This window comes from Gallinula chloropus, assembly GCF_964237585.1.
Source record: "Gallinula chloropus genome assembly, chromosome: 1".
NCBI classification, from domain to species: domain Eukaryota; kingdom Metazoa; phylum Chordata; class Aves; order Gruiformes; family Rallidae; genus Gallinula; species Gallinula chloropus.
The window spans coordinates 9,401,390-9,424,805 of NC_140085.1; the positions used below are offsets into that span (position 1 = coordinate 9,401,390).

General features: G+C 38.3%; 1 protein-coding gene across 1 annotated transcript in view; it reads left to right on the plus strand.

The window, feature by feature from the left end:
- The window catches only part of SEMA3D (semaphorin 3D), a gene marked incomplete at its 3' end in the record, with an annotated part of 144,419 nt that overhangs the window by 71,610 nt on the left and 49,393 nt on the right, over positions 1-23,416 (plus strand). Inside the window, exons 4-8 of the mRNA XM_084268501.1 lie at positions 7,298-7,360; positions 9,003-9,122; positions 13,225-13,318; positions 16,642-16,770; positions 22,749-22,891. Of these exons, the coding sequence (XP_084124627.1) occupies positions 7,298-7,360; positions 9,003-9,122; positions 13,225-13,318; positions 16,642-16,770; positions 22,749-22,891 (549 nt within the window). The remainder of the gene's footprint in view (positions 1-7,297; positions 7,361-9,002; positions 9,123-13,224; positions 13,319-16,641; positions 16,771-22,748; positions 22,892-23,416) is intronic.

The window sequence follows — 23,416 nt, forward strand, 5'->3', positions numbered from 1 at the left end:
TTTTACCCATATGTTTAGGTATAAAGAACCGCCAGTATCCTGCTCTCTGAAAACATTTGCTCATATTGGGCTTTGACTTTTCCAAAGGTAGGATTTGTCTTCAGCCTGCAGTGATAAACATGTCAGGAACGATGCCATTTACCCTAAAAATCCTGGTGTATGGTTTCCTTTTAGGAGAAACAGACGGTAGTCAGAAGTCTGCTGTGGTTGCACTGTGGAAAATGAAGTGTGAAAGCAGTGAGGCCTTTCAAGGTTTAATCCAGTGTAAATGAAATCAGCATCTGGTCTGTTTCCTTTCAGGTTTCATATATGCTCATAATGTATATATGGAAATGCCTCTTTCAGAAAAAAAACCCACCTTTAAGTAGTGAAAACACTGGCTACTGCTTATGTTGTGTTGGAGAGTGGATTACAGTTTAAGAGGCAAACGGGCATGTAGATATCTTGTTTTATTTTGGACAGATGCAATAAAAAAAGCTCACTTGGTTCTAATAAGAGGTTTCACTTTGACACCTGCCAAATTTAAACTACCAAAGGTCTGTGAATGTGTCATCCAAATACACAACTGTTGTTTCCCTCTAACTTCCGGTACATTTTAGTCAGTGTGACAGCACCGTGAAAATAAAGAACAACCTACACTGGTGTTGGCGTTTCCCTCAGTGTTTTCAATCACTCTGAGTCAATACTCATATCCTCTCTCGCTCCCCCACCCCCATGCCATATCAAATTATATCTTTCAGAGATCTGATTTTCTGCTTCTCTGAAATAAACCGAGTTAGAAGGTCCGGTCAAATGTCTCCCTAGATGTGTGTTTCAAGTAAGGGAATTAGAGTGGCAGATGTAGGATACCCGTTGGAAGAATGAATGTCTGTGGGAGATATAAAACAGATTTAAGAATAAATTCCTGCCTTTTAGGGTTCTCTAAGTATTTCTGAGTTGAAACGGTGAAAAAGAAAGCTTGGTGAAAAAATCTAACTCTCAAGACAGTCTGGTATGGTTTTGAATACAGGGAGAAATTCAGATAAGGAACTTAAGTATTAACTTCCATTGCTGATGAGCTTAAAATATTGAAGAAAATATACACAGAAATTACAGTGGGAGCCAGTTACAAGAACTACTTAGGGTAACCTTCCTCTTAGGATTTGTATACGAGAACAATCTGTGCAGTTCCCCAAGTTGAGGACTTCCCATACCACACACAGGATGGGACAGATGTGAGATACTAGAGAGCAACTGGTATACATGTACACTATGCTAAAATCGGGTCATTTTCCCATTAATTAAACTACTCTTTGTTTTCAGCAAAGCAATGCTAAAAAAGCATGCATTTTTTTTCCAGTGTTTGTTGGGAAATTCAGTAGATTCCTAGTGCTTGAAGTAATTTTCAGTGAAGTGACCGGGGCTCAGTATACAGAAGTGACAAATGTCCTAGTTCTCAGGAAGCAATCAATGAACACCCACTCTTCTGGTACTGGGCTGTGATATTTATGATGTTGTTTTATGTGGTAGTGTGACAATCCTATTGTTGGATCGCTATCATATCTTTCCTCAGTGTTTCTTGAGCTTACTTTTTCTTTACTTTTCATTATTCAGCTATGAATTAATAAGTTTTTCAGGGAAAAAAATAAAAGTCACAATACTGTCATTTTACTGGTGGGAAAAATGAGAACTGAGTGCCACATACAGTAGAATAATGGAAAAACTGGGATTAGACTGTCTCCTAGTTTACTTTGGTGGTTTTGGATCATGTTGCCCTCTTCACTGTACCTGTTTCTTTATGGTCACATTGGAACATGGTGCTAAGCCATGAATTCTTCATCAATGCATTTGTTTTTATAGGCAGAGGTAAGTTCTCATGACGATGGGGTTTCTGAGAGGGAATATAGTGCATATGCCAGCGTGACCATAGGTTTACAGCTCAGTTTGGCTTTGTTCTTTGGAAACTGCAGTTAGGACTGCCGTATGGGGAATTCTCGCTTCTCAATGAGCTTAAGGTTCTGAGTTATGGTCTACATGATTCACAAAGCTTTAATGAGACATTTTGATGCCTGGGAAGATGTAATTTTATTGCATGCCTTTTCTCATTATAATACACATAAAGCAAGGGAGGAAAGTAGTCTTTCCCTTGCTGCATCAAGTAGCTATTTAAAATAGCTGAATTTTTCCTCTAAGTGCTTCTACCACCTCTTATTCCTTTGAAATAGGAAGGAAGCAATCTTTTCCTTCACAGGACTCAAACTGAGTGAGAGAGTGTTATGAGGCATGCTGATCAGCTGATGTCCTTCACTCCAGATACAGACACATCCTGCTGGTGCAACATGTACCACTAATAAAGCACTCTGGGGTTTCTCGTACCAGAGGCTGTACTGATAGAGAAGTGCTGAAGCACGTGTGCAGCGTCAAGCACGTGAGAGGCTCCAGTGAAACCCCCAGGGCTGCTGAAAGCCGTCGACCTCAATGAGACACTCAAGTGCTTGCCGCTGGCATGAGTGTGCCTATCTTGGGGGCATGGAGCTGGAAGGAGTCACATTGGTCAATTGGTCTCACTCCTGTTATCACCAGCAACTACCTCATGTAGCAGTTATTCCTTTCCCAACCTGGCCCAAATCTGCTGTAAGGGTCCTTGTGGGATACTTCATGCGACTTCTATAACAACATTGTCGCTATAGATCAGAACCTTGTTTCTCTGATGTTTAAGATGTATCTGTGTTAAAATCTACAACCTGTATTTACTTATGACCAGTTTATATACATTTCCTCTGACTGTTCATAATTCTGGTCCTCAGAGCCCTTTGATTCTTCCTGCAGAGTATTACCAGTCTTCATTTGTATTAGTGACGTTTCCCAACCTTGTGTCGTCTGCACACACTGCAGAGTGATGGGGTTTTGCCAAGGCTACCAAAGGGTGTGTCAGATAGGGTGAGCTCTAGCACTATTTCTTGAGGAACTTCATGAGTAACTTACTACGGCAAGCTCTTTACTTATCAGACAATTTTTTATTCTAATAATGCCTACTTTTCCCCAGCTTAGCTAATCAAAACTCAGTGTTGACGCTTAATAAGTACTTCACTGGAACCTGATGAAGAGGCATTAATGTTGTATGCAATTCATCTATGTTATTAAAGTACAATTTTAGCGTGGAAAACTATCTCTTTACCAAGTTACTTTGTTTATTGTAGCATACTCTTTTTAAAAAAAAAAAAAAGTAAGGTATTCCTTTCCTAGCTAAAAATTTGTTTTGAAGCCTTACAAACAGATGAAATAAGACCAATAGGCCTGTAATTTGCTTAGATATCTTGTGTTCCTCCTCTTCTGTATTGTGACAATAATATATTTTCTACTCTTTTGGTAAAGTCCTGCATTGTGCCAGATATAGTAACTTCATTATGCATTATTCTTGGAATATCTGTACTTTGATACAGTTGCTTTGGAATGAGAGTTCATTGTTTTATTTTTGAGGCATCACTTTTCCTAAGGATTTATAGTCTGTTAGCCTAGAAACAAAATTGGATAGAGAAAGATAGATATAGATGAGGAGAATACTAGCTTGTAACCAGTATTTTTAATTCATGACAGACGGCAACTGAAATTAAACTCTGTTATTTATATGTACATACAATGATAGATATATAGCATTTACATATGAATTTATCTATGTAAATGATATATATTTTAATTTACTTTGCCCTTTTCATTAATTTCTTATAGTAAAAAAGGTATGTTTGGAAGAAGGAAAAATATTACTTTTAGAAATGACTCTGCTCCTGATCTGAAAAGGACCTTTGTGGTTTTGAATGTTTGGCTTTAATCAGAAATCAATCTCCAGCTACCCTTTAAAGTGATACCCTACCTGTCCTACACTTATATACTACTTAACTTTGTACTCCTGGGAGGTTTTCTTTCACTCTGCTAGCAAAGAACTTATTAACTTGCATTTATTAGGACTTTTAATCTCTTTCCTGCTGCTAAATTTAAGAAAATATTTATAGAATGATTTAAAACTAATGGTCAGGGGGTTTTTGTGGGTTTTTATTTTTTTTTTAATTGGGCTACAGAAGATAAAATCTGGAAATTATGACAGTAGTCAACCTTTGGAATTTTGATACGGCTATTTTGCAAGGAAAATAAACTGAAGATTAGGAGAAGAAAATAATCTTGTTTAATTATATTGTTAATATATTTCAGCTAGCTACATTCTTGCCTTCAATTCAGTAACCCCACTTAGCTAATCAAAGGTTTATCCAGACATTTCAGATAAAGGTGCAACTATGAAATATGTTATATATACAGTTTGTGCTGTTCTTACTATGGAATGATTATAATTTTACAGGCTAGTGTTATCACCATTATTGTTTTTTCTTTGAAGTTTTACTTTTTCAGTAATTTAGAAAAAAGACTTGGTTAAATAAGCTGTTACCATTGTGAATTCAGCACATGGATGGAAAAAAATATGAGAAAAAAATCAATTTCAAATATTCAAACTATTTACAAGTTGAAAGATTTTTATTATAAAAGAAACTACTGGAGTACCCAGTCTAACCTTTTCCATATTATGAAACTCAGTAACTTGTTTGAATAAGATATAATATAAAGACTTAGTTTCACTCCCTACAGAAAAGCCAGTACAGATGCATGTAAATAAGCTTATGCCTGTAAAAATTCAGTGAGACCATTTCTCATGTGTAAAGTTACTTGTGTATCAGTGTTTGAGGAAACCAGACCTGTGGTACTGTTACACAGCATGTTATCTAATAAAAAATAATGTTTATGCTTTCTTGCTCAGCACATTGGCTCTTTATTTATTATGCAATTTTCTTGACCTATTACAATTTAAAACTGACAGTTTCTGGGAACCGTTCATTTCTCTTATGGAAAGCAAATGAGTATCCCTTTAACTCCCCCCATATATAATTGCAAATTGATTTTAAAGTTGGATCACTTAGCTTCACTTTTCACTGTCTAATGTGGCCTTGTAAAATGCTAAGTACTGAGGCTGTTGAGTAGCCAGAAAGTAAAACAATTGATTTGTCTATGAGTGACTGCGGTCAAGAAAAAGGAGTGTGTATATCTCAGCCTGACTGGTACAGCTTGTATAGCAAATACTGTTTCCCATGAAGGAATCTGTACTAGAATTGTGCATGGAATTTAGTCTATTAATAGGTGTGATGTCTTCAAGCAGATGTCCTTGAATGTAACTGGGCCTCCCAAAGCAGGGTTCCAGTTCTCCTGTGTAGTCAGCAAGGAGATCTGAGCATTCTCAAGAGCCTACAGAGGGACATCTTGTCTACCTAAATGGATGCCTAAGCTTTGGCCAAAAATCTCCAAAACCCCTCAAAGACCCCTAGTCTTCTCTGTTACTGACACAGGGATCTTGGCAGAGTTGGCATAGAGTTTATGTACAAAAGAACTGAAATTCTCACTTTAAATGTCCTTGGCCAAATGTATTTGAAGATCCATGATCTTATATCAATCCAGCTGTTCCTTTTCATCATATTTTCTTCACCAGCACCACTTGAACCTCAGGCTCAACATCTCCTTAACCAGTGGCACTCAGTCCAGACCAGTGCTACTGGACAGACCTATCCCAGTCTGCCCAGGGAGACTAGATAGGTTCACTGGTGTTACTTTCAGTTCTTTTTGAGAGGCATTGCAAAGTTCTCAGTACTTTCCTCTGTACTTGCTGGCATTGTATACCCTGTAATCCAGACATATTGGCATGGATATTTTCAGATTGCGTTTTCATACCTGGATGCTGTCATGATGTCATCCTGAGAAAATGCTCCGGGAAAGTAAATTTGTGCTCTGGTGCTGAAATGTTGTTATGCTGCCTTATCTCTGACTTAAAGTAAATATTGCTATAAAGGGTTAAGGTTAAGTAATTTAAAATACATTATCTTTCCTAAGAGTTTCTAATCAGAAAGGTAACTGTAAATTCACTTGAGAGGAAATTAATTACCTTGAGGAAAGCCAATACATCCCTTTTCAGTGGGAAGAGGAGAGGAATAAGTAAAATAAAAAGACTGTTTCCAGATTGAGAGGAACACTGACTGTAGATTTTAGACGTTGATAAAGCTGTTTGACACAGGGCACTCTGTGGGACTAAACCTCTGTATTTAGCAAGCCACATCCTACAAGGTGCCAACAGATGGGTGAGAGAAAGGGAATGTTACAGCAGTTTAATTCTTTATTCTTACATATTTCACTATCTAAGATTTTATGAAGTGTGATTTGAGACGCAACACTACTCTAAAGCATTTCTGAATAATGCTTGAGTTCCTGGGACTTGGGACAATTTCCTAACCAATATTTGTTCAAAATGAGTACAATTTGTTGTTGTTCTCATCATTATCAGTCATGAGAAATGGCTATAGCTTTGTCTTGTCAAAATAACAAGGACCAAAAAAATTCCATGTTTAGCACGGTAATTCTGGAAGACTTTATTTTTAGCTTCTATTTTGAATTTAATAGAATCAAATATGTATCAATAATACTACATTTTGGCTGTTTATTTGAAATCAGTGAGCCAGAACCTGAGCTGTTGTTTGTTCATATTTCTTCACTAACACAATTGAGGTTACTGCAACCGATAATAATTTTTCATCTGGCTCCATCTCCAACAAAATCTAGTTTACAGAATTCTGCAGTACAGATGAAAGAAGAGAGAGAAACAGTAATAATATATGCTACTTATCTAAGGTACAGGGTTCTCCTCTAAATGTCTATATCATTTTCTCAGTAAACTCAGTGTTGATAGGTGACATTTTGAAACGGTGTGTTATTGATTTTTGTCAAATGTACTTTTTATTGTACAAATTTCCCTTAAGGTATCTTTAGTTTTTTGAACTAAACTTCTTTTAATTTGAAAATTGGCAGTAAGAACTAAGCATTTTTTTTTTTTTATGTAGCAGTCTAGCCAAGTTTGTTGGACCAAATTTATCACAAGTGTCACTTGCCTTGTTTTGCACTCAGTTCAGCTTCAAAAAAATTTGGCTCATCGTATCTTTGAGAAAAACATACCATTCATAATAGTGACAAGGTGTGCTAGCCAAATCAAATAAGTGCTTTTAAAAAGTACATACAGCCAATAAAGAAATTAACGAAGAACAGGGGCTTTAAAACCTCTTTCCTTTTTGTAATGGAACCCTGTAATCAAAGTTATGTTAATTTTGGTTTATATGCAAATACCTTAAATATGCATGAATCTGGTTTAACTATTCAATCCAGGATGTAGTTGAACTACAGTCACAGGACAATTTATAATGCTCATAATCTTTGTCTTATTTTAACTGTGTTACAGATTTATTGGCCTGCAGCAAAAGAAAAGGTAGAGTTATGCAAATTAGCAGGGAAAGATGCCCATGTAAGTATGGTATATATTCTGTTCTTGCTCTGAATATTGTATATCTGTGTATTTGTTTCTAAATGCATATAGTAGGTTAATAAACTGTTGATACACTTTTTTTTCCAGAACTAATGAGCTTTTTTTTTTTTTAAAGTTAAACTTTATGGTTTTCTTTAGATGTTAATTCTTCAAGAAAAAAAAAAAATCAATATTGCAAGCAGCAATCATTCCACTCACCCCATGTATGTAATAAATGTAGCTGAGAGATCAATGGACTTACATCTGAAATGTGTCTCAGGCAATACTCCCCTGAAATCCTTTCTTTCCCATCAAACTGCTGCTTTTTTTCATGGGAATATCCTGAATTTAACTTCATTATAATTCATTAACAAAACAGAATAGCAGAGCAGAGTACAAATTAACTTAATTTGCAGACAGCTGCAGTTAAGGTTAAAACAAAATCTAAGACTCATTAGCTTTTCCCTGGAACCACAGATCTTTAGGAAGTCTCTTTAGGTAGTATATTTAAAGTGCATTCATATATGCAGTAAAGCTTTCATATCTCTTTTGCATAGCACAGATTACATCATATGTCTAGAACCCACTATAAATGTAAACGTTTCCCAGCTGTATAATGAAATTTCTTCCTTTTCTCTCCACAAATCTTGTGGTTTCAATCCAGCTTGTCTGTTACCAAGGTGGACTTCAGCTCAAAACACTCTCTCAGCAATCTGCCTGAGGAATTTCAGCTTTTTATCCTAACTTATTGCAAACCTTATCTTTACAGCAGAGAAAAACTAAACAACACCTCTTCTAAGCACTGGGAAAATTCTGATACTGGTCTATATGGAAGATTTGGGCTGATCTATCTCTACATTAAGACAAAAAGAAAGCGACCAGAGAGGGAAACAGTTATTTTTTACATGCAGCTTACCTCTTGGGTGTAGGGTGGTATCTTGAACATATGAATACTTCGGGTATTTACTCCTAAGTACCTTGTTATATGCATAGATTAAATTTTGGGGAAGGTTGCAGCAAGCCCTTCCTAGCACCCCATGTGCTGCTTACCAGCAAGGACTAAGCCCAGAGAAGAGCCAGGACTGACCCAAGCATCCCACAGGACTCAGAAATGCCCAAAGAAGAATGACCAGTAGGATGTGGATGGTGCAAAGAAACTCCACGTATACACAAATCGTACTCTTAGAATTATGCTGAAGCCCTTCAGTCTATGACAATTTCTATCATGAAATCTTTGGTGTTCAAGCTCGTGCAGAACCCTGAGCTGGGAGCAAAGGCCGGAGAACTGGTAGTCAGACTAACCCAGTGGTTCTCCGACCTCTGCCCTGTTGTTGACAGGGATTGTTTGGTACAACAGAGGCTGAGCAGATATTCTCCAAACTGTGCTGTTACCACATAACTTCTCACGGCTGTAACAATTATAGCAGAATTAGGCTTGCGAGCCTGATTGATGAACTGCCTAGAAGAGAGCCACTGCAAAATTGTAGCTGTCACAGCTTTGAAGTATTTAGTAAACAATCTCTGTGACAGTAGTTTTGAGTTTAAATATACAAATACTGTGGCTATAACCTAGAATAATGTATAATTTGAAAGAGAAGAATAAACATGAAAATTAACCTTCCTCTCTTTTTTCCCCCAATAGACAGAATGTGCCAATTTTATCAGGGTTCTTCAGCCCTACAACAGGACCCATGTTTATGTCTGTGGCACAGGAGCGTTTCACCCTCTCTGTGGATACATTGAACTTGGAACTCACAAAGAGGTAATTTAATTTCCTCGCTTCTCTGACATGTCAAGGAATAAACCTCATCGTGTTTAGCATTCATCATAGACTGGAAAATACTATGTGAGTGTGTAAAAAATGAACTGACAGCAGCTTGCATAAATAACAGGGTAAATGGTGGATTTTGCAGGTCAGGCAGGAACTCCCATTCTCACATTTGATATGTGTGCATCACTTTTGAACAAAGCACTTTCCTTAGCAAGGTTTAATACAGAGTTCTTCAGAATGACACTTCCATATGATTAACTAAGTGAAGAGAACATTTAACCCAGATGTCTTTCTTTCTAGTAAGTCATTTCCGCGCATACTTTCTGCTTACATACACACACACACATGCAGAGTTCAAGATGACACTCCTAGGTCTGTTTTCTAATGTGACTATACCCGTGGTCCACAGAGATGGTTTCCTGTACCTTGTACATGACAGTAATACAGAGATTGTAAAGGGTCTCCGAGCCTGAGTCCAGGAACAGCATCTCGGGACTTTGCAGATAGTTTGCAGCCCTGTCGCTAAGTAGATGTTGGCTATTTTCCATCACTAGTGGCGTATTCCTGAACTGAAGTCAGCAGCTGATTGGTCTTCATTTGCTGGTGACAAAGAAATCTCTATCCTAAGTGGTAAATGTTTGAGACCTAACCCTCACAACAGAAGCATTTTGGTGTCGTGTCAAGCAGCCACTTAGTACACAAGGCTCTTTTTAACTCCTATATGTATAACACCTTGGCTATATTTATAGCAGTAGCTCTGTTCTCAGACAGTGTTGAGATGTGACCTGTCTGGCTGTTTGCCTACAGTATGGGCTTGCTGTGCCCGCTATAGAAATAGCTTTCTCTTTTCTTCGGGTCTCAGAGAAATTATAGAATATAGGAAATCAGGTCTAATAATATGTTATTAAATGCAATAGCCTGAAAATAGTACACATTGGAGTTATTCTGACTTACAGAATCAAGGGCAGATGCTCACAGAAAGAAAAAATAAAAAGTAAAAAGAAAAAAAAAAAAGAAGAAAAGTTATTGATGCTTGTCCAGGAATTATATTCTATACAATCTGTGGGTTGGTTGTTCAGCCCAGAGAACCTGCCTATGTTACAGAAAACTGAAGCAACCTGAAACCTGCACGGTGATATTCTTCCCCTAATAAGCCATTAATGCAGCTGGTATTGTTTGGTATATGCAGTATAACTGGGCTTGCAATGAAATAAATTTATAGGCTTCTTTGAAGAAACTGAAATATTCGATCCCTTGTATCATGCTGATTCCTTAGCCTGAATGATCAAATACAGAGCTGAATTGAACAGAACAGCTCTCAGCAAGAGTAGAAGGCTCTGGTTTACCTCCGGGTCATTAGCGAGATGCCTTATTCACTCTACCATTGCACCTTTGACTGCTTCATTTGTGAAGGTTTTTTTTCATCGGGCATTATGAAATTATGGATTTGGTCTGATTGTTCAGTCCAGCAGCCAGTCTAGACAAGGGGTCTGTCTCAATTAGATGCAACCAATTACCTTAAAAGAGGAAATGGAAGAAGAAACCCGGTATTGTATTTCCTAATCCTCTTACTGTCTCCCTGTCCTGCCTTTCCTGCATTCCTCCTGGTTGCTCAGTTGCAATGGTGAGCTGGACAATGTTCAAGCTGTACTTGTGCCTCTTCTGATGGTGCATCTCTTCTACAGCTTCTTATTTAAGTTGAATTAACAATTTTGAATGTCATCAGGCATATTTTCCCTTTCCTTCTTGGACCGCAAGCACCCTGCAGCGACTGTCCTTGTACTGCCTCTGCAGATAAATGTGACAAGAAGGAGGGTGCTGAGAACAGACTTATTGATGAGAATTTGACAGGCAGCTAAAAATGGCTCCTTCTTGTAGGAACTGAAGCCAGGAGTCCTACACAGTAATTTAAAGCACTTTCATTGAAGGTCCATTCTTTCATCTTTTTTCTCCCTCTTTGCCCCCTTTTTTTACCCTCTCTCTTTTTTTCTTTTATCTCTGGGTTGTAAGAATGGATAGTGGATGTTTGGTAATTAGCAACCTCTACAGGAAGCTGTGGGATGCTTGGGAGAGCCAGGGCTTTACATAGCCTTATGGAGGCTGTGAGACCAGGCAGTGCTCTGCTGACCTTGGAAAGCTGCTGGTGGAAGCACTGTGAAAATGGAGAGGAAAACTGTGTGGATCAGGTGACTCAAAACCACAGCAGACACTGCTTTTGAAGCAGTACAAATCCCCTACGGGATCACACAATTAAAGGGGATTAAAGTCCTAGTCTTGCTATTGCTGAAGTCACTGCCAAAACTTGTCTTGGCCGGTGAAGAAGAGGCTTGGCCTGTTGGTGCTGCTCGCCACAGCTCCCCAAGGGATGCTTTTTTCTTTGCAAGCTTTGTCTGAAGTGAAAGCAGGAGGTTAATTCTATGTGAATGCCTAGTAGTGTATGTTAGTTTGTCTGGGTGAAGTCTGAAATATTTGATGTTGATCTGTAAAGTCCTTGGTCCCTTGAGTACTGCTGAACGTGAAGACAGACTCTTTGCATGTGATATGGCAAGGGTCCTCTGAGCTGAACATCTTAGAAGAAAGAAGAAAGAAAGAAAGAAGATTGGGACACTGTAAGGAAAAAACAGTACAACAAAACCCCACAAACTTTAGTTTTTTCCTCTGTTTCCTCTCATCCACTTCAGTAGCCTGAGAACTGGGTTTTTCTGATACCCCGCAGGTTTGGGAAGATAACAAGGGTTGTTGCTTGATGATTAAATTCTGCTTTGTATCAGCTAGGACTGCTGGCAGAAATGGAAATTATGGCCAGAGATTTGAATTGATTTTTCTTTTCTCTTAAGGACCTTAATTATTCAATATCCTGGGCTTTTGTCTTCTGAGCCTAGAGAGTTTAGGAGGTCCCTCAACGAAATAGAAAGGTCTGGTCGTTTATAATCTGATCTACATTAAGGATGAATTAAATTAATGTGTTGTGAAGTCTGATCCTATGTAGTCGTCTCTGGGTATACTTAACTGACACTTGCACTCTTCAGTGTTCTTGAAAAGCAGAGGTATAGAAACAAATAATCAAAATCACCCTTTTTAAGTAATAGTTTAAATCATAGAAGTGTTTTGATTGTTTAAAACTCGTTTCAAAAGCTATTTCTCTACAATAGCCATTAAACCCACAATAATTTGATTCCTGAACACTAGTGGGATTTTAAATATTGCTGTAAGTAGGAGTGTATGCTGACCACAATTCTGTAGACAATCTCCCTTCTCTAACAGCAGCAGAATTCTGAAAATCAAGTCTCTGTACCTGCAAGGAATTCACTTTATTCCTCTGAACAATCAATTTCCCTTCAGAAGGACTTGCTGTGGGTTTCAGTTTAAGCATGCTTTTAGGAACCTAATGAAAGCAACAAGTGAAAACATTCTTTTTGGCGATTCAAAACTATAATAGAAATGTAAACCCATGCTTACAACAACTGATTGCTCACTGAAAATAATCAGGGAGTTTTTAAATAATTTCTTTTCTTTATCTTCCTCTATGGCCTTGTTCTGTGACCCAGGAATTAATCATACAGTATTTGGGAACTACAAGGAAGGATCTATTCTGATATCGTCCATATCGTTAGCCTTGCTAAGAAGGAGCCAAGAGAGAGCATGTGCGGCTTTCATTTACAGGGGGCTGAACTGTGTCTGCTGCAAACATTATTCAGCAGTCCCTGGAGAAATTTAAGAGTCAGCCGGAATCCCTTCTGAGTGTCCCGTTGCAACACAGTCTATCAGCACTTTCCCAAATAGAAGCCAGTGCCTTTTAAGTACAATCCAGCTTTTAATTTGAGTAGAAAAGAACAATGCATCTTTCCCTCTCCCCCCCCCCCCGAAAGAATTTTATTTTTTGTAAAGATTTGTCACTGTAGAGTGAATAGGATATGCTAAAACAATGAGTAAAAATCCAGATACAAAACAGAGACACAGACTGTAAGCATCAGTGGTGAGACGATGGCTGCGTGCTCAACACACCTTCACTTGTTATGTTAACAAAACAGTTTGCCTAAGTGAGTTTTTCCCTGCGGCCACACCAGGATAATGAATGTGTGTTTGTTCTCAGGAAACGGTGTTCCGTCTGGATACTCAGAATTTGGAGTCTGGCAGGTTGAAATGCCCATTCGATCCTCAGCAGCCATTTACTTCAGTGATGGCAGGTAAGGAACCGTAAGAGCCAGGCGCTCCTCTCAGATGTGCGACGGCTTCATAATGAGAAGTCTGGGGTCAGAGGCTCAGCAGATGCCGTCGCTAGAGCTTCTCTGGCGATAGTCGTGCTGCTGATGCTGCTTTGGACTATCAGAACTGAGGGAGCCTTCTGTCTGCAGACCCCAAAGAGCTGGAAATGCAGCACCACAGGGACATATAAGCGCCTGTGAAGCCTCTGCCAGTTGAGCAGGAAGGCGGTTTCATCCTCACCCAGTCATTTCTCCTTTAAGACAACAAAAGAAACACACGGACAAACAATGTTTGAAGCGCTTCTGTGCCTCTTTCTGCAATTATCAATATGCACTGCCCTTTGAAGTCTGCTGACATCCACTATTTCCATAAATACATTTTTGAGGTTTCTATTTACTCGAGTAGCCACTTCTGAAGCTGGAAGCCTAGGAACAAGATAGTGCAATCTGCCTGCTGCGTGCATCACAGTGCTGTGTGGTCTGACATTTGGTGCCGAGGAATGTCAGCTTGACCTCCGGATTTCAAATCACTATAAGAGCTACTTTTGTCATGGTTTGGTTCATAGCTTTGGACAATTTTCATTTAACTTGTCCGTCAAGCATATGAATACAAGATAAGAGTGAAGCACCATGACGTTTTCATTTACAGCCAAAGAGCAGTGGTGACAGTGCTTTGAAGTATCAGTCACTCTGTGTTATAAAAAGAATATGACTAATGTTCAGTCTTTATTCTCAGATAATAAGATAGATGATTTGTGATTCTGACCCAACAGATGGGGCAGGACTTCCTTTATTAAAAACAATAGATTAAAGCCAGCACTTACTCTTCTCAGAGACCCCTAGTACTGTTTAATGACCGCGAAGTCTATTTTTAAAATGGGATTCTAGAAACTAACTTTTTTTCTCTTTTTTTTTTCCTTTAATGCAGTAGAACTCCATGATTTATTATAATGTTGGCTCATTTCAGTAGCACTCCAGTGCTTTGACTTCTCTATTAAATATTGTGAAATGAAGAAGCTGCCATGTTTTAGCTAACTAAAACATGAACTTTGGTACATAAGCATTTTCAGGCTAGATAAAATTAATGGTCAGGGTATTCTAGTATCCCTTCTGTGACTCTGCCTGGTGTCAAGTGCTTCACAGCGATGTACAAGGAACATTGTAAAGAGTTACAGGCCTGACCAGAGAACACGTTCTTGGCTTATCTTTTGATGTTTATTTTATTCCCAAAAGCCAAAGGAGAGCAGTATAGCTCATGGATAAGATACTGCCCTGGGACTCAGGGAGCTGAGTTCCTGTCTCTGCCACTGACAAGGGGAGTAACCTTTGGCATGTCACTTCTCTCTGCCTAGTTTTATTTAGCTGCCAAATGTTGATAAAGGCCACTTGCATCCTTCAGAAAGCATTTTGTGATCAGTAATATATATGAGCTAAATAATATTTAGTTCTATTTTCACTCATTTATGTAGGTTAACACAACTGAGTAATTTTCATACTTTGTAGAAAGTGCATAATCTCTCTGAACTCTACACAGCATTTCACACTGAGTAAAACCCACAGATAAATTTGACAAGCCATTCTTTTTGACTAAGAAATCACCTGCTTGTCATCCACCTTCTATTACAAATTACCGTTTGCCAGAATTACTCTGGACAGAACTACAATTTGGGATGAGAGATACCAAAAGCTGAGAGAAGCGCTGAAAGCGCCTTGTCAGCAGAGCCTAGGCAAGGATGGAGAATTGCTGTTAGCCCTTCACATATATCGATCACTGAATGCCTGTCAGTTAGCAAGCACCAATTACCCTTCCCATTCCTCATTATGACAAATACCTTTCAGAATGCACTATTGTTTTTTTTACAAAGGCGACATGCTGTCTGAAAAATTTGCTTTCCAATATTGTCATGGAAATAAAACATAAGTAACAATAATAATGAGATAAAAAGAAAGCTGATAGATTATTACTCTTTTTTAAAGCCAGATGAAATGCATGTGGATATAGTGGGCTATAGTTTTTGTAGTTTTGTGGGTTTTTTTTTCTTTTTCTTTTGCTCTTATTTTTAAGTGCATTTACAACTTTTGCGAATGAAAACACAGACATCTCCATTGAATGGTATTTATTCTGCAGTCACTCTCAACACAAGACTTCTCTCCAAAAGATCTTGTGAAATTTTTCCACACAGAGTATCAGAAAACCTGGATAAGGAACTCCTGGAAGGGTATTTTTATGTATCATTATTTATGAAGAGGAAACTTTTTTTTTTTTTTGAACCTCCAGGGATTTATTGCTACAAGTCATTAAACAAAACCCAAACTCCTCCAACCAATAAAGTTATCTGGTTATTTTGCAGGAAAATTAAAAAAAAAAAAAAAAAGGCTAGTAAAGTGAACTATGTGGTAAAAAAAAAAAATCACAGTGATACTGTTTCTTTGCTTCCTTCCTTTTAGAGAAGTATTGAGATCTGAAGAAAACTAGAAAATATTGTGCAGTTCTTAAGGTTGTGAAGTTTTGCATTGCACACAAACGTGGCAGAAACCTAAACAGTTACTGCCATTGCAACAAACACTGTGCTGTATTACATCTATAGTTGCCTTGTGAGACAAATCCTGGCTGCTTTATTCAAGCAAAAAGTCTCATTTATTTTAGTGGGACCACTCACTACATTAAAATGATCATGATTTGGGTCCATAGCCATATTCCTACCATTAGCACGTTACATAGTTGAGAAGAATTCCCATAGTGCCTAAATTCCTCTCTGTGAATGAAGTGTTGGACGGAGATCCCTACGGCAGGAAAGGGCTGAGCTGCAAAGTTCCTGCAGTGAAGCATCCATCATGTTTACTAGCTAAAGCCCAGGAGCAGCAAAGCCATCGGGGCTGTAGCAAGTCTAGGACACAAAGGCTAGCTTGACTGAATGAATGGCCATGTCTTCACCACAGCTCCCAGGTCCATGGTCAGTGCTCACAGGGCAGGATGGTCAGATCAAATATGTCTTTATTCATGTAAGAGCCCAACACTCATTAAAGCCTGAAGGAATTCACTTTTCTGAGAGCCTAAAAGATGTGAAAATTAGATTTGGATTCTTTCATTTCTCGGGCATATAGTTACCAATATTACCTCTATTTTGAGTGTAAGTAACTTCTCAGAATGCCAAATCCAATTAAAATATAAGCCAATAACATTTCAAAACATTAAATTGGTTCATAGGCCAATTAAATACAGGTGTTGTTCACCCAACAAAACAGACAGTTTTCATATTGTTTACCCCGCAGCTGTAGAAATCTTATTTCTTTTTCATTTGCAGATGAGTATCTTTATGCTGGAACAGCTTCTGATTTCCTTGGCAAAGACACTGCTCTAACACGTTCTCTGGGCCCTTCTCACGACCACCATTACATCAGAACTGACATTTCTGAACATTATTGGCTTACTGGTAAGATCCCGAACATATGCTGTTGTCATTTGCATTGTTCCTGACTGTCTGAAGTTAATAGTCCCTTTCTTATATAAATATATGTTCAATAACTGTAAATATAGATATTCTATCATGGTATCTCTGGATTACGTGAGCTTTTTTTTTAAAAAAAAAGGAGAAGCTCAGTGGAACAAAAATGCGCTTGAGAAAAGTCACAGAGGTGCAAATGCTAATTAAGGAAAGAGTAGGGGTGTAAAACCTAATCATTCTTGCTGTCTTTGATCTATACATCTGTATATAGTCCCATAATTGGAATAATATCATGACTTAAATGCTTATATTTCCAGTCTTATTGGTATATTTTTTTAATTGATTTTTCCGATCACTTGTTAAAAGCTGTTCCTTACAGCATGATGAAATGACAGACTAGAAACTCCGTGTTTTTACAAAGGAGGTTATTTTTTTAAGGGGAAAAATACCCTTTGTGGCTGTGAGAATCATTTTAAAACCACTAAGGGCACCCTAAAATAGCTTCCCAAGCAAAACACTGCTTTTTCTTGCCTGTTAAAAAAAATTCTGAGCTAGTAAACCCTCTAAAAAAATGGCTGCATTTACACCCAGCCAGTCTCAAACCACACACGGAGTGACATGGAAAACTTCGCTCACAAGCTCAATTAAAGCATCCCCCTTTTAGCCGTCAACTCTCTTTAAAGATGTGGCAGCACTGGCCCTGATTCAGGATGCCTGTGTAACTATTATGGGTGTACTGTAAAGCCGGGGCCTGCTGACCACAGGGTTAAGTTGTCTTCCCAGCAGAAAACTTCTGAAAGGGATAATTTTGCCTCGTAACTGTTTGAGACTTCACCAAGGGGAAATGTTCTTTTGTTTTGTTTTGGTTTTTTATACTGCTTCTCCCCATTCTTCTAAACTTTTTCGTTGTGTTTCTGTCTCAATGTAACTCCACAACCTCAGGATTTCCCCTGGGAGACAGGGAGGAAAGGAGAAGCCATGTGAAGTCATTTTATCTTTCCAAATAGGCACAGTCCTTGGGAAAGGTAGAAGAATCTCACATCTGGCTCTGCTCACCTATCGCACTTTCATCTTCTGTGCTCAAAACCTTGCTTGTCTCACCTCTTCTATCTTTCATCTCATTTCTACCCATCCCTTGCACAATGTAGAACCAGAAATGGGCTGTAAGCAATACTGGCCATGATGGGTCCTTTCAGCTGGCAGATCTCTAGCTGTGCAGCTACATATCAAATTTTATCACTGGCAGCCTGCTGGTGCTCGGCATGGAAAGATGGTTGGGGTAGCTGCTTTACTATGATGCTGTAATACTTTAAAAAGAAAGATTTACTGCATTTTGGTCCTGAGGAGCATCTGGTGTTACCATTAGTATAGATCCACCTTGATGAGCATTACAGGGTTCAGTTCCCAGCCCAAAAGAACTTAAATATCCTGTTCCAAACATTTCTTTATGCTGTTAATGTTCCTTTGTGAGCAGTGTGAGGCAAGGGAACAGTACAAAAACACAGGATAAACTAAAGGTTTGAGAACTGTTCATGTGTTTTATTTTGGAGGCTGGGGTGGTGGTGTCTGCCTTCTTTCTTTTACATTCATTCATTTTTTATTCTGTTTTCACTTTAAACGCTTGTATTTATGAAAGTTTTCTAACGAGAATAAGGTATTAATATGTCTGGGTTTGAAAAACAGCTTCAGTGTGCTAGACCACGACGTGAAAATTACCCCACACTATATAAACACTAAAGAGCCTATGTATTCTTCAGATTTTCCCTGTTTCCAGCTATATATAAAAAAAAGACTAAGCCATGCTTTGTCTAAGACTTCACACACACAATCCATGCACTGTGATATTGTACTAAGAGGCCTAGATATAAACTAGGTGCTTTTAATATTTTGAGTCAGTCCTTTTAAGGTTGGAGAAAATTTTGAGTGCAGCCTTGAGTGATGGAATCATTTCTGCAATAAGCCGTAGAGTAGTCAGTATAGTTCTAGTTTATAATGTAACATTACAAACTGCATACATTTGTGCTTTCAGCCAATACTGGCATAAAGAAAATATTTACTTGATTTCAGGTTTAAAACTCTCATTTCATCTAAATCCCCCTTTCCCTAAATCTACCACTCATTTACTAAGCATGTGTTAGACCTCCAGGAAAGGTTGTACATACTTGAGTAATTGTACAATTAGAAATAAATGATTTCCAGGCATGACTCATGTTTTACTTAGGATAAGCACAAAGTGTATAACTTGTATTTTTCCAGAGGGCTGAGGAAGTTTTGCTGAAATGCACCTTAACATTTTTAAAGTTTAGTCTTAATCTGTTTCTGAAACAGGATTATCCTTTCCTTGGGGAAGGGAGAGGAAAACAAAGTATAAGGGAAAAATGCGTAGGATACCTTCCAGTTCCTTGCAGGGCATCCCTATCTTGACTAATTAAGACGTCTTAATCTCAATGACTGAATAGCAGGTCCACAAAGGAGAAAGGGAGGAAGACGGCTAATCTTTCCATGACTCATGCTCACACAGGCCTGTACTGCACACAGTGGCACTGAAGATGGAGGGGATGCTGCCTCTGCTCAGATTTCAGCCCTTCTCCCACAGAGCTGAAGAATCAGGCGCTCCCACAGCCTGTGACTGGAGCTGCCTCACCCATGGGGATGAGGTACGTGGGGCTGGTGGCCCTGGTCCAGATGGCAAAGCCACCCACTGGAACCAAGTCTGCCCCAGTCCAGCCCAGCAAGCAGAGGAGGGCATCCCGCGGAGGGATACCCAAGCCCTCCAGACAGGCATGCACTGAACAGCTGCACATTCCTCCCTCGCTCATCGGAAGCTAAAGCACTTGGAACGAGTGATTCCCTGAATTACATTCATCTCCTTATTTTTTTTCTTTTTCATTGCAATTTAGTCGTCTTTGCCAGGGCAAAAACTCACAGGCAATGACTTCTTTATATCCTGCGAACTTTGGATGGGATTCAGCTCACTGAGCTCTAGAAAGGCAAAAGTTAGTATCCTGTCTGAGCTCAGTTGTTTTGCTTGTCTCTCTTCGTAATTTACAGAGAGAGGTGACACTTCCAGAGGGTGATTCACTCCACCTATTGTAGGAATCTGTCTCAAAATAGGATTATTCATTGTCACTTTCTTGCTTGTGTCCCTCCCTGAGAGGGATGAGTATGAGTTTGGAGCTTGACTTCTACGTGGCTATAGAAGTAAATGAGGGGAGCATCTTATGCATTTTATCATGCCACATATTTCTGCCAGCCCGATTACAAAAAGCTGCTGACTCCCACTGTTTAAGGCTGCTTTTTCTTTTTTCTTTTTTGTGTTCTGGGATTTGTTACTCATTGTCTGTCCTCTTTTTCCAAGCCTAACAAATCTTCCTTCTTTTTAGGTCTTAGGCATGTATGGTGGCACCGTCTAAATCTACTGCTGGCATTAGAAGGGTTTGATAGCCAGCAGGTAACCAACAGCAAACATGAGCACATCAGTGAACCCAGTAGTGAATGACTAGGTGTAAAAACTGTAAGGCCAGAAGAGTGTGTTCACAAAAACATGACCAACCTCTGAATTTATGGTAGCATCTGTTATCGGAGCCTGTGGTGCCTCTGTTTGATTACACACAATGTAGCCATGAAATTCATATGTGGGAAAACCTTCTACTGAATCAATTAGTGGGACAATTGTATGTATGGGAAAACAAACACTGGTTTAAAATCATCATCATGTGATTTGTTTCTCATGCAAAGAATCCAAAAACCTAATTCACAGTTGGTTTAAACACGCTTTTCCATGTTGTAGGGAGGGATTAGAGAAGATGAGACAGAGATCTGACTTGCAGAACATAACGTGCTTTTCAGCTCATGGTCTCTTTCATTAGATTGTTTTCAGTCCCTTTGTCTTCATATCTTTTACAGTGTATTTTTGTTTGGATTTAACATTCAACTTCAGTGTTCTCAATTGTGATTTAAAATCATTAAATATTTGTATTCCTTTGATTTTTTAGAGATTCTTCTAAGTCTTTTCCAAGAATTGGTATTGAGACATTTGTTTTTGCATTTGTCTTGCCAAGGAAAGCAATGAAATTTAATTAAAAAAACCCTTCTATTTGGAGGATTTTTCTATGCATGTAGATTAAAAAAAAAAACCTATGTGAAATTCAAATCATGTTATAGAAGTATTTCACAGGTTTTCCTATTAAATGGCTATTTAGCTAACCACGTATTTAAGAAACCATACAGGAAGCATATTTATGTATTTATTCATGCTTTGAGATCTAATCTTCAAAGTAGCCTTACAGGCCCTGAGGGGTAATTGAATATTTTCTTTAGGCTCATTGTGAAATCCTAACTTAAATTTATAGTGCCTGATGCCTGCATCATTTCAGTTTTCTGCTGACAGCATTCTCTAGTGTCAGAAAGGTTTAAAATGGAAGCAGCACTGTGGCTATTCTGAACCATAAATTTACTCTTCTGTCATGAAGGTGCACATTCAGCACTTCAACATATCCCATTTTGTCGCAAGCCTTCGACTTGAACTTTTGAATCAAGGACCCTCTTTTAGTCCTATGTGGACTGTAGAATTCATGGTGAAAATTCCTCAGGGATGACATAAAGTAAAAAACATTATTAAAAGGACAAAGGCATGAAGATGAATTGAAAGCTGACACAAATATTCCCTGTGTATTGCCAACTGTGCTGTTTGCTCTGCCATCCTACGCCATTCTCCTTATTGTTTCCTAATGTAGTCTACCTGCTTACAAGGGACAAAGACTGTGTTTTTTATTGCTGAAAGAATGTATTTGGGAGTCAAGGGTCTCTTTGCACTGTATTTGTATAGCCATTTCTGTTTAAAGAAAAACATCATTGATCCAAGTGCCCTCAGAAGTGCTCATCTATTGTAACACATTGGGGAATGTCTTAAAAATCATTTGCTCGAGTATCTGGTTCACATGTGCAAGACAGAATTTGTGCCTGTTCTGCTGCAGTCAGGGACCCCTGGAATTAGTTTAATTTCTGATTGTAATGCAAAATTTAAAGGAAAAAAAAAATCAAAACCAAAACAAAAATAGAAAGGAATAACTGGTGAGCAGGACTGGAAATCATGGACAAGGTAATTGAGGAAGATAGTATAGGGCTTGTCTTAAACTCTTGTCCTAATAAAGATGCATATAAGATGCAGTCAGAGACACACAAGCTTGATTTGGAAGAGACCAGAAGTACTATAATGGCTCAGCATGGCAAGACAAGGCATGCTGTAGCATTTTTGCAAAAAGCAGATATAAATGACCCAAATGGTTATGCTGATGCAGTTAATCTGTTTTCGTGCACAGCAAGAAAACGTGTTCTTAAGACTGACCTGTCATTTGTGGAGTCTGTTGTGCTAACTCCAGAATCCTAGCATAACACTGTATCGTTGGTAGATAAAATCAGTAAGATTGTTATAGCACAGATTTGAAGGAAACTTTTAACTTGGGAAAACCATCATTTATGTTGAATTTTTAATGCCATGGATCAATAAAAGTTTTTTCCTTCCTTTGCAAACTGTCTGTGGTTGACACTAGTGTATTTCTGTACTCATAATTGCTGCAATGTGCAATTAAATTATTTAAATTTTACCATGTGATTTCAGAATTATTAGCTTGGTAACAAGAGCAGTAAGGCAAATTTTTTGTAGGCAATATTTTGTACTGAGAGCTACCCTGTTTTCAGACAATGATAGCCAGTGCTACATATTTATGCATGTGGTACTAAGATTAAGACAAAAAAAATCACACTGTGAGTAAATACTTCAGAATGTATGGTGTTTTTTGCTCAGAATCAGAAAGAAACTTACCGCTACATGTCTGCATGGTGATATTTTTATTTCACTATGTAGATGCAACAAATGCAGACATTGAAGGGGAAAATTTACTGGGAAGAATTAAGACTTCAGCTTTTTGAAATCTTTTTTTTTTTTTTGTGGGGGGAACTTCTAGGAGCGAAATTCATTGGAACTTTTCCCATCCCGGACACCTACAATCCAGATGATGACAAAATCTACTTCTTTTTCCGAGAAATATCACAAGATAGCGGCACATCTGACAAGACAATCCTTTCCCGAGTTGGGAGAGTTTGTAAGGTGAGGACTCTATCTTTTAATTTTATTTAAAGAAAAAAAAAACACACTTTTTTTCCATGAGAATTTGTTTTCCCCTTCAGATCAAAAGGAAATAGTGTTGTTATCCAATGACTACCCATCATTGGTAACATTCTATGTTTCTAGAAAACATAGAAAACATCTATGTTTTCTGAACATAGACTACTAATGCTGCCTGAAATTTACTCATCTGAAAAGTAGACTTGATAATGACTCTGGACATCTTTTTAAAAAGCTAATATAAATCATAATCCTGTGTCTAAACTATACTGTATTGACCTTCAGATATGTAACAATGGCCTGCTTTGTTTCCTGAACTTTCAGTGAGGACTGAGTTGTCGAAGTGTACACAGTAGGGAGGTATTTTTGGTTTTGTGAAAAGCCTGTCTCAGTACATCATTCCAGGGCATTGCTGAGAGCTGGGGTCAGTCGTTTGTTTCTGCAGATTTCTGTTAATCACTTGGGGTGAGGGGAGGATAAAAATGTGTATAGTTTCAGAGCTACACC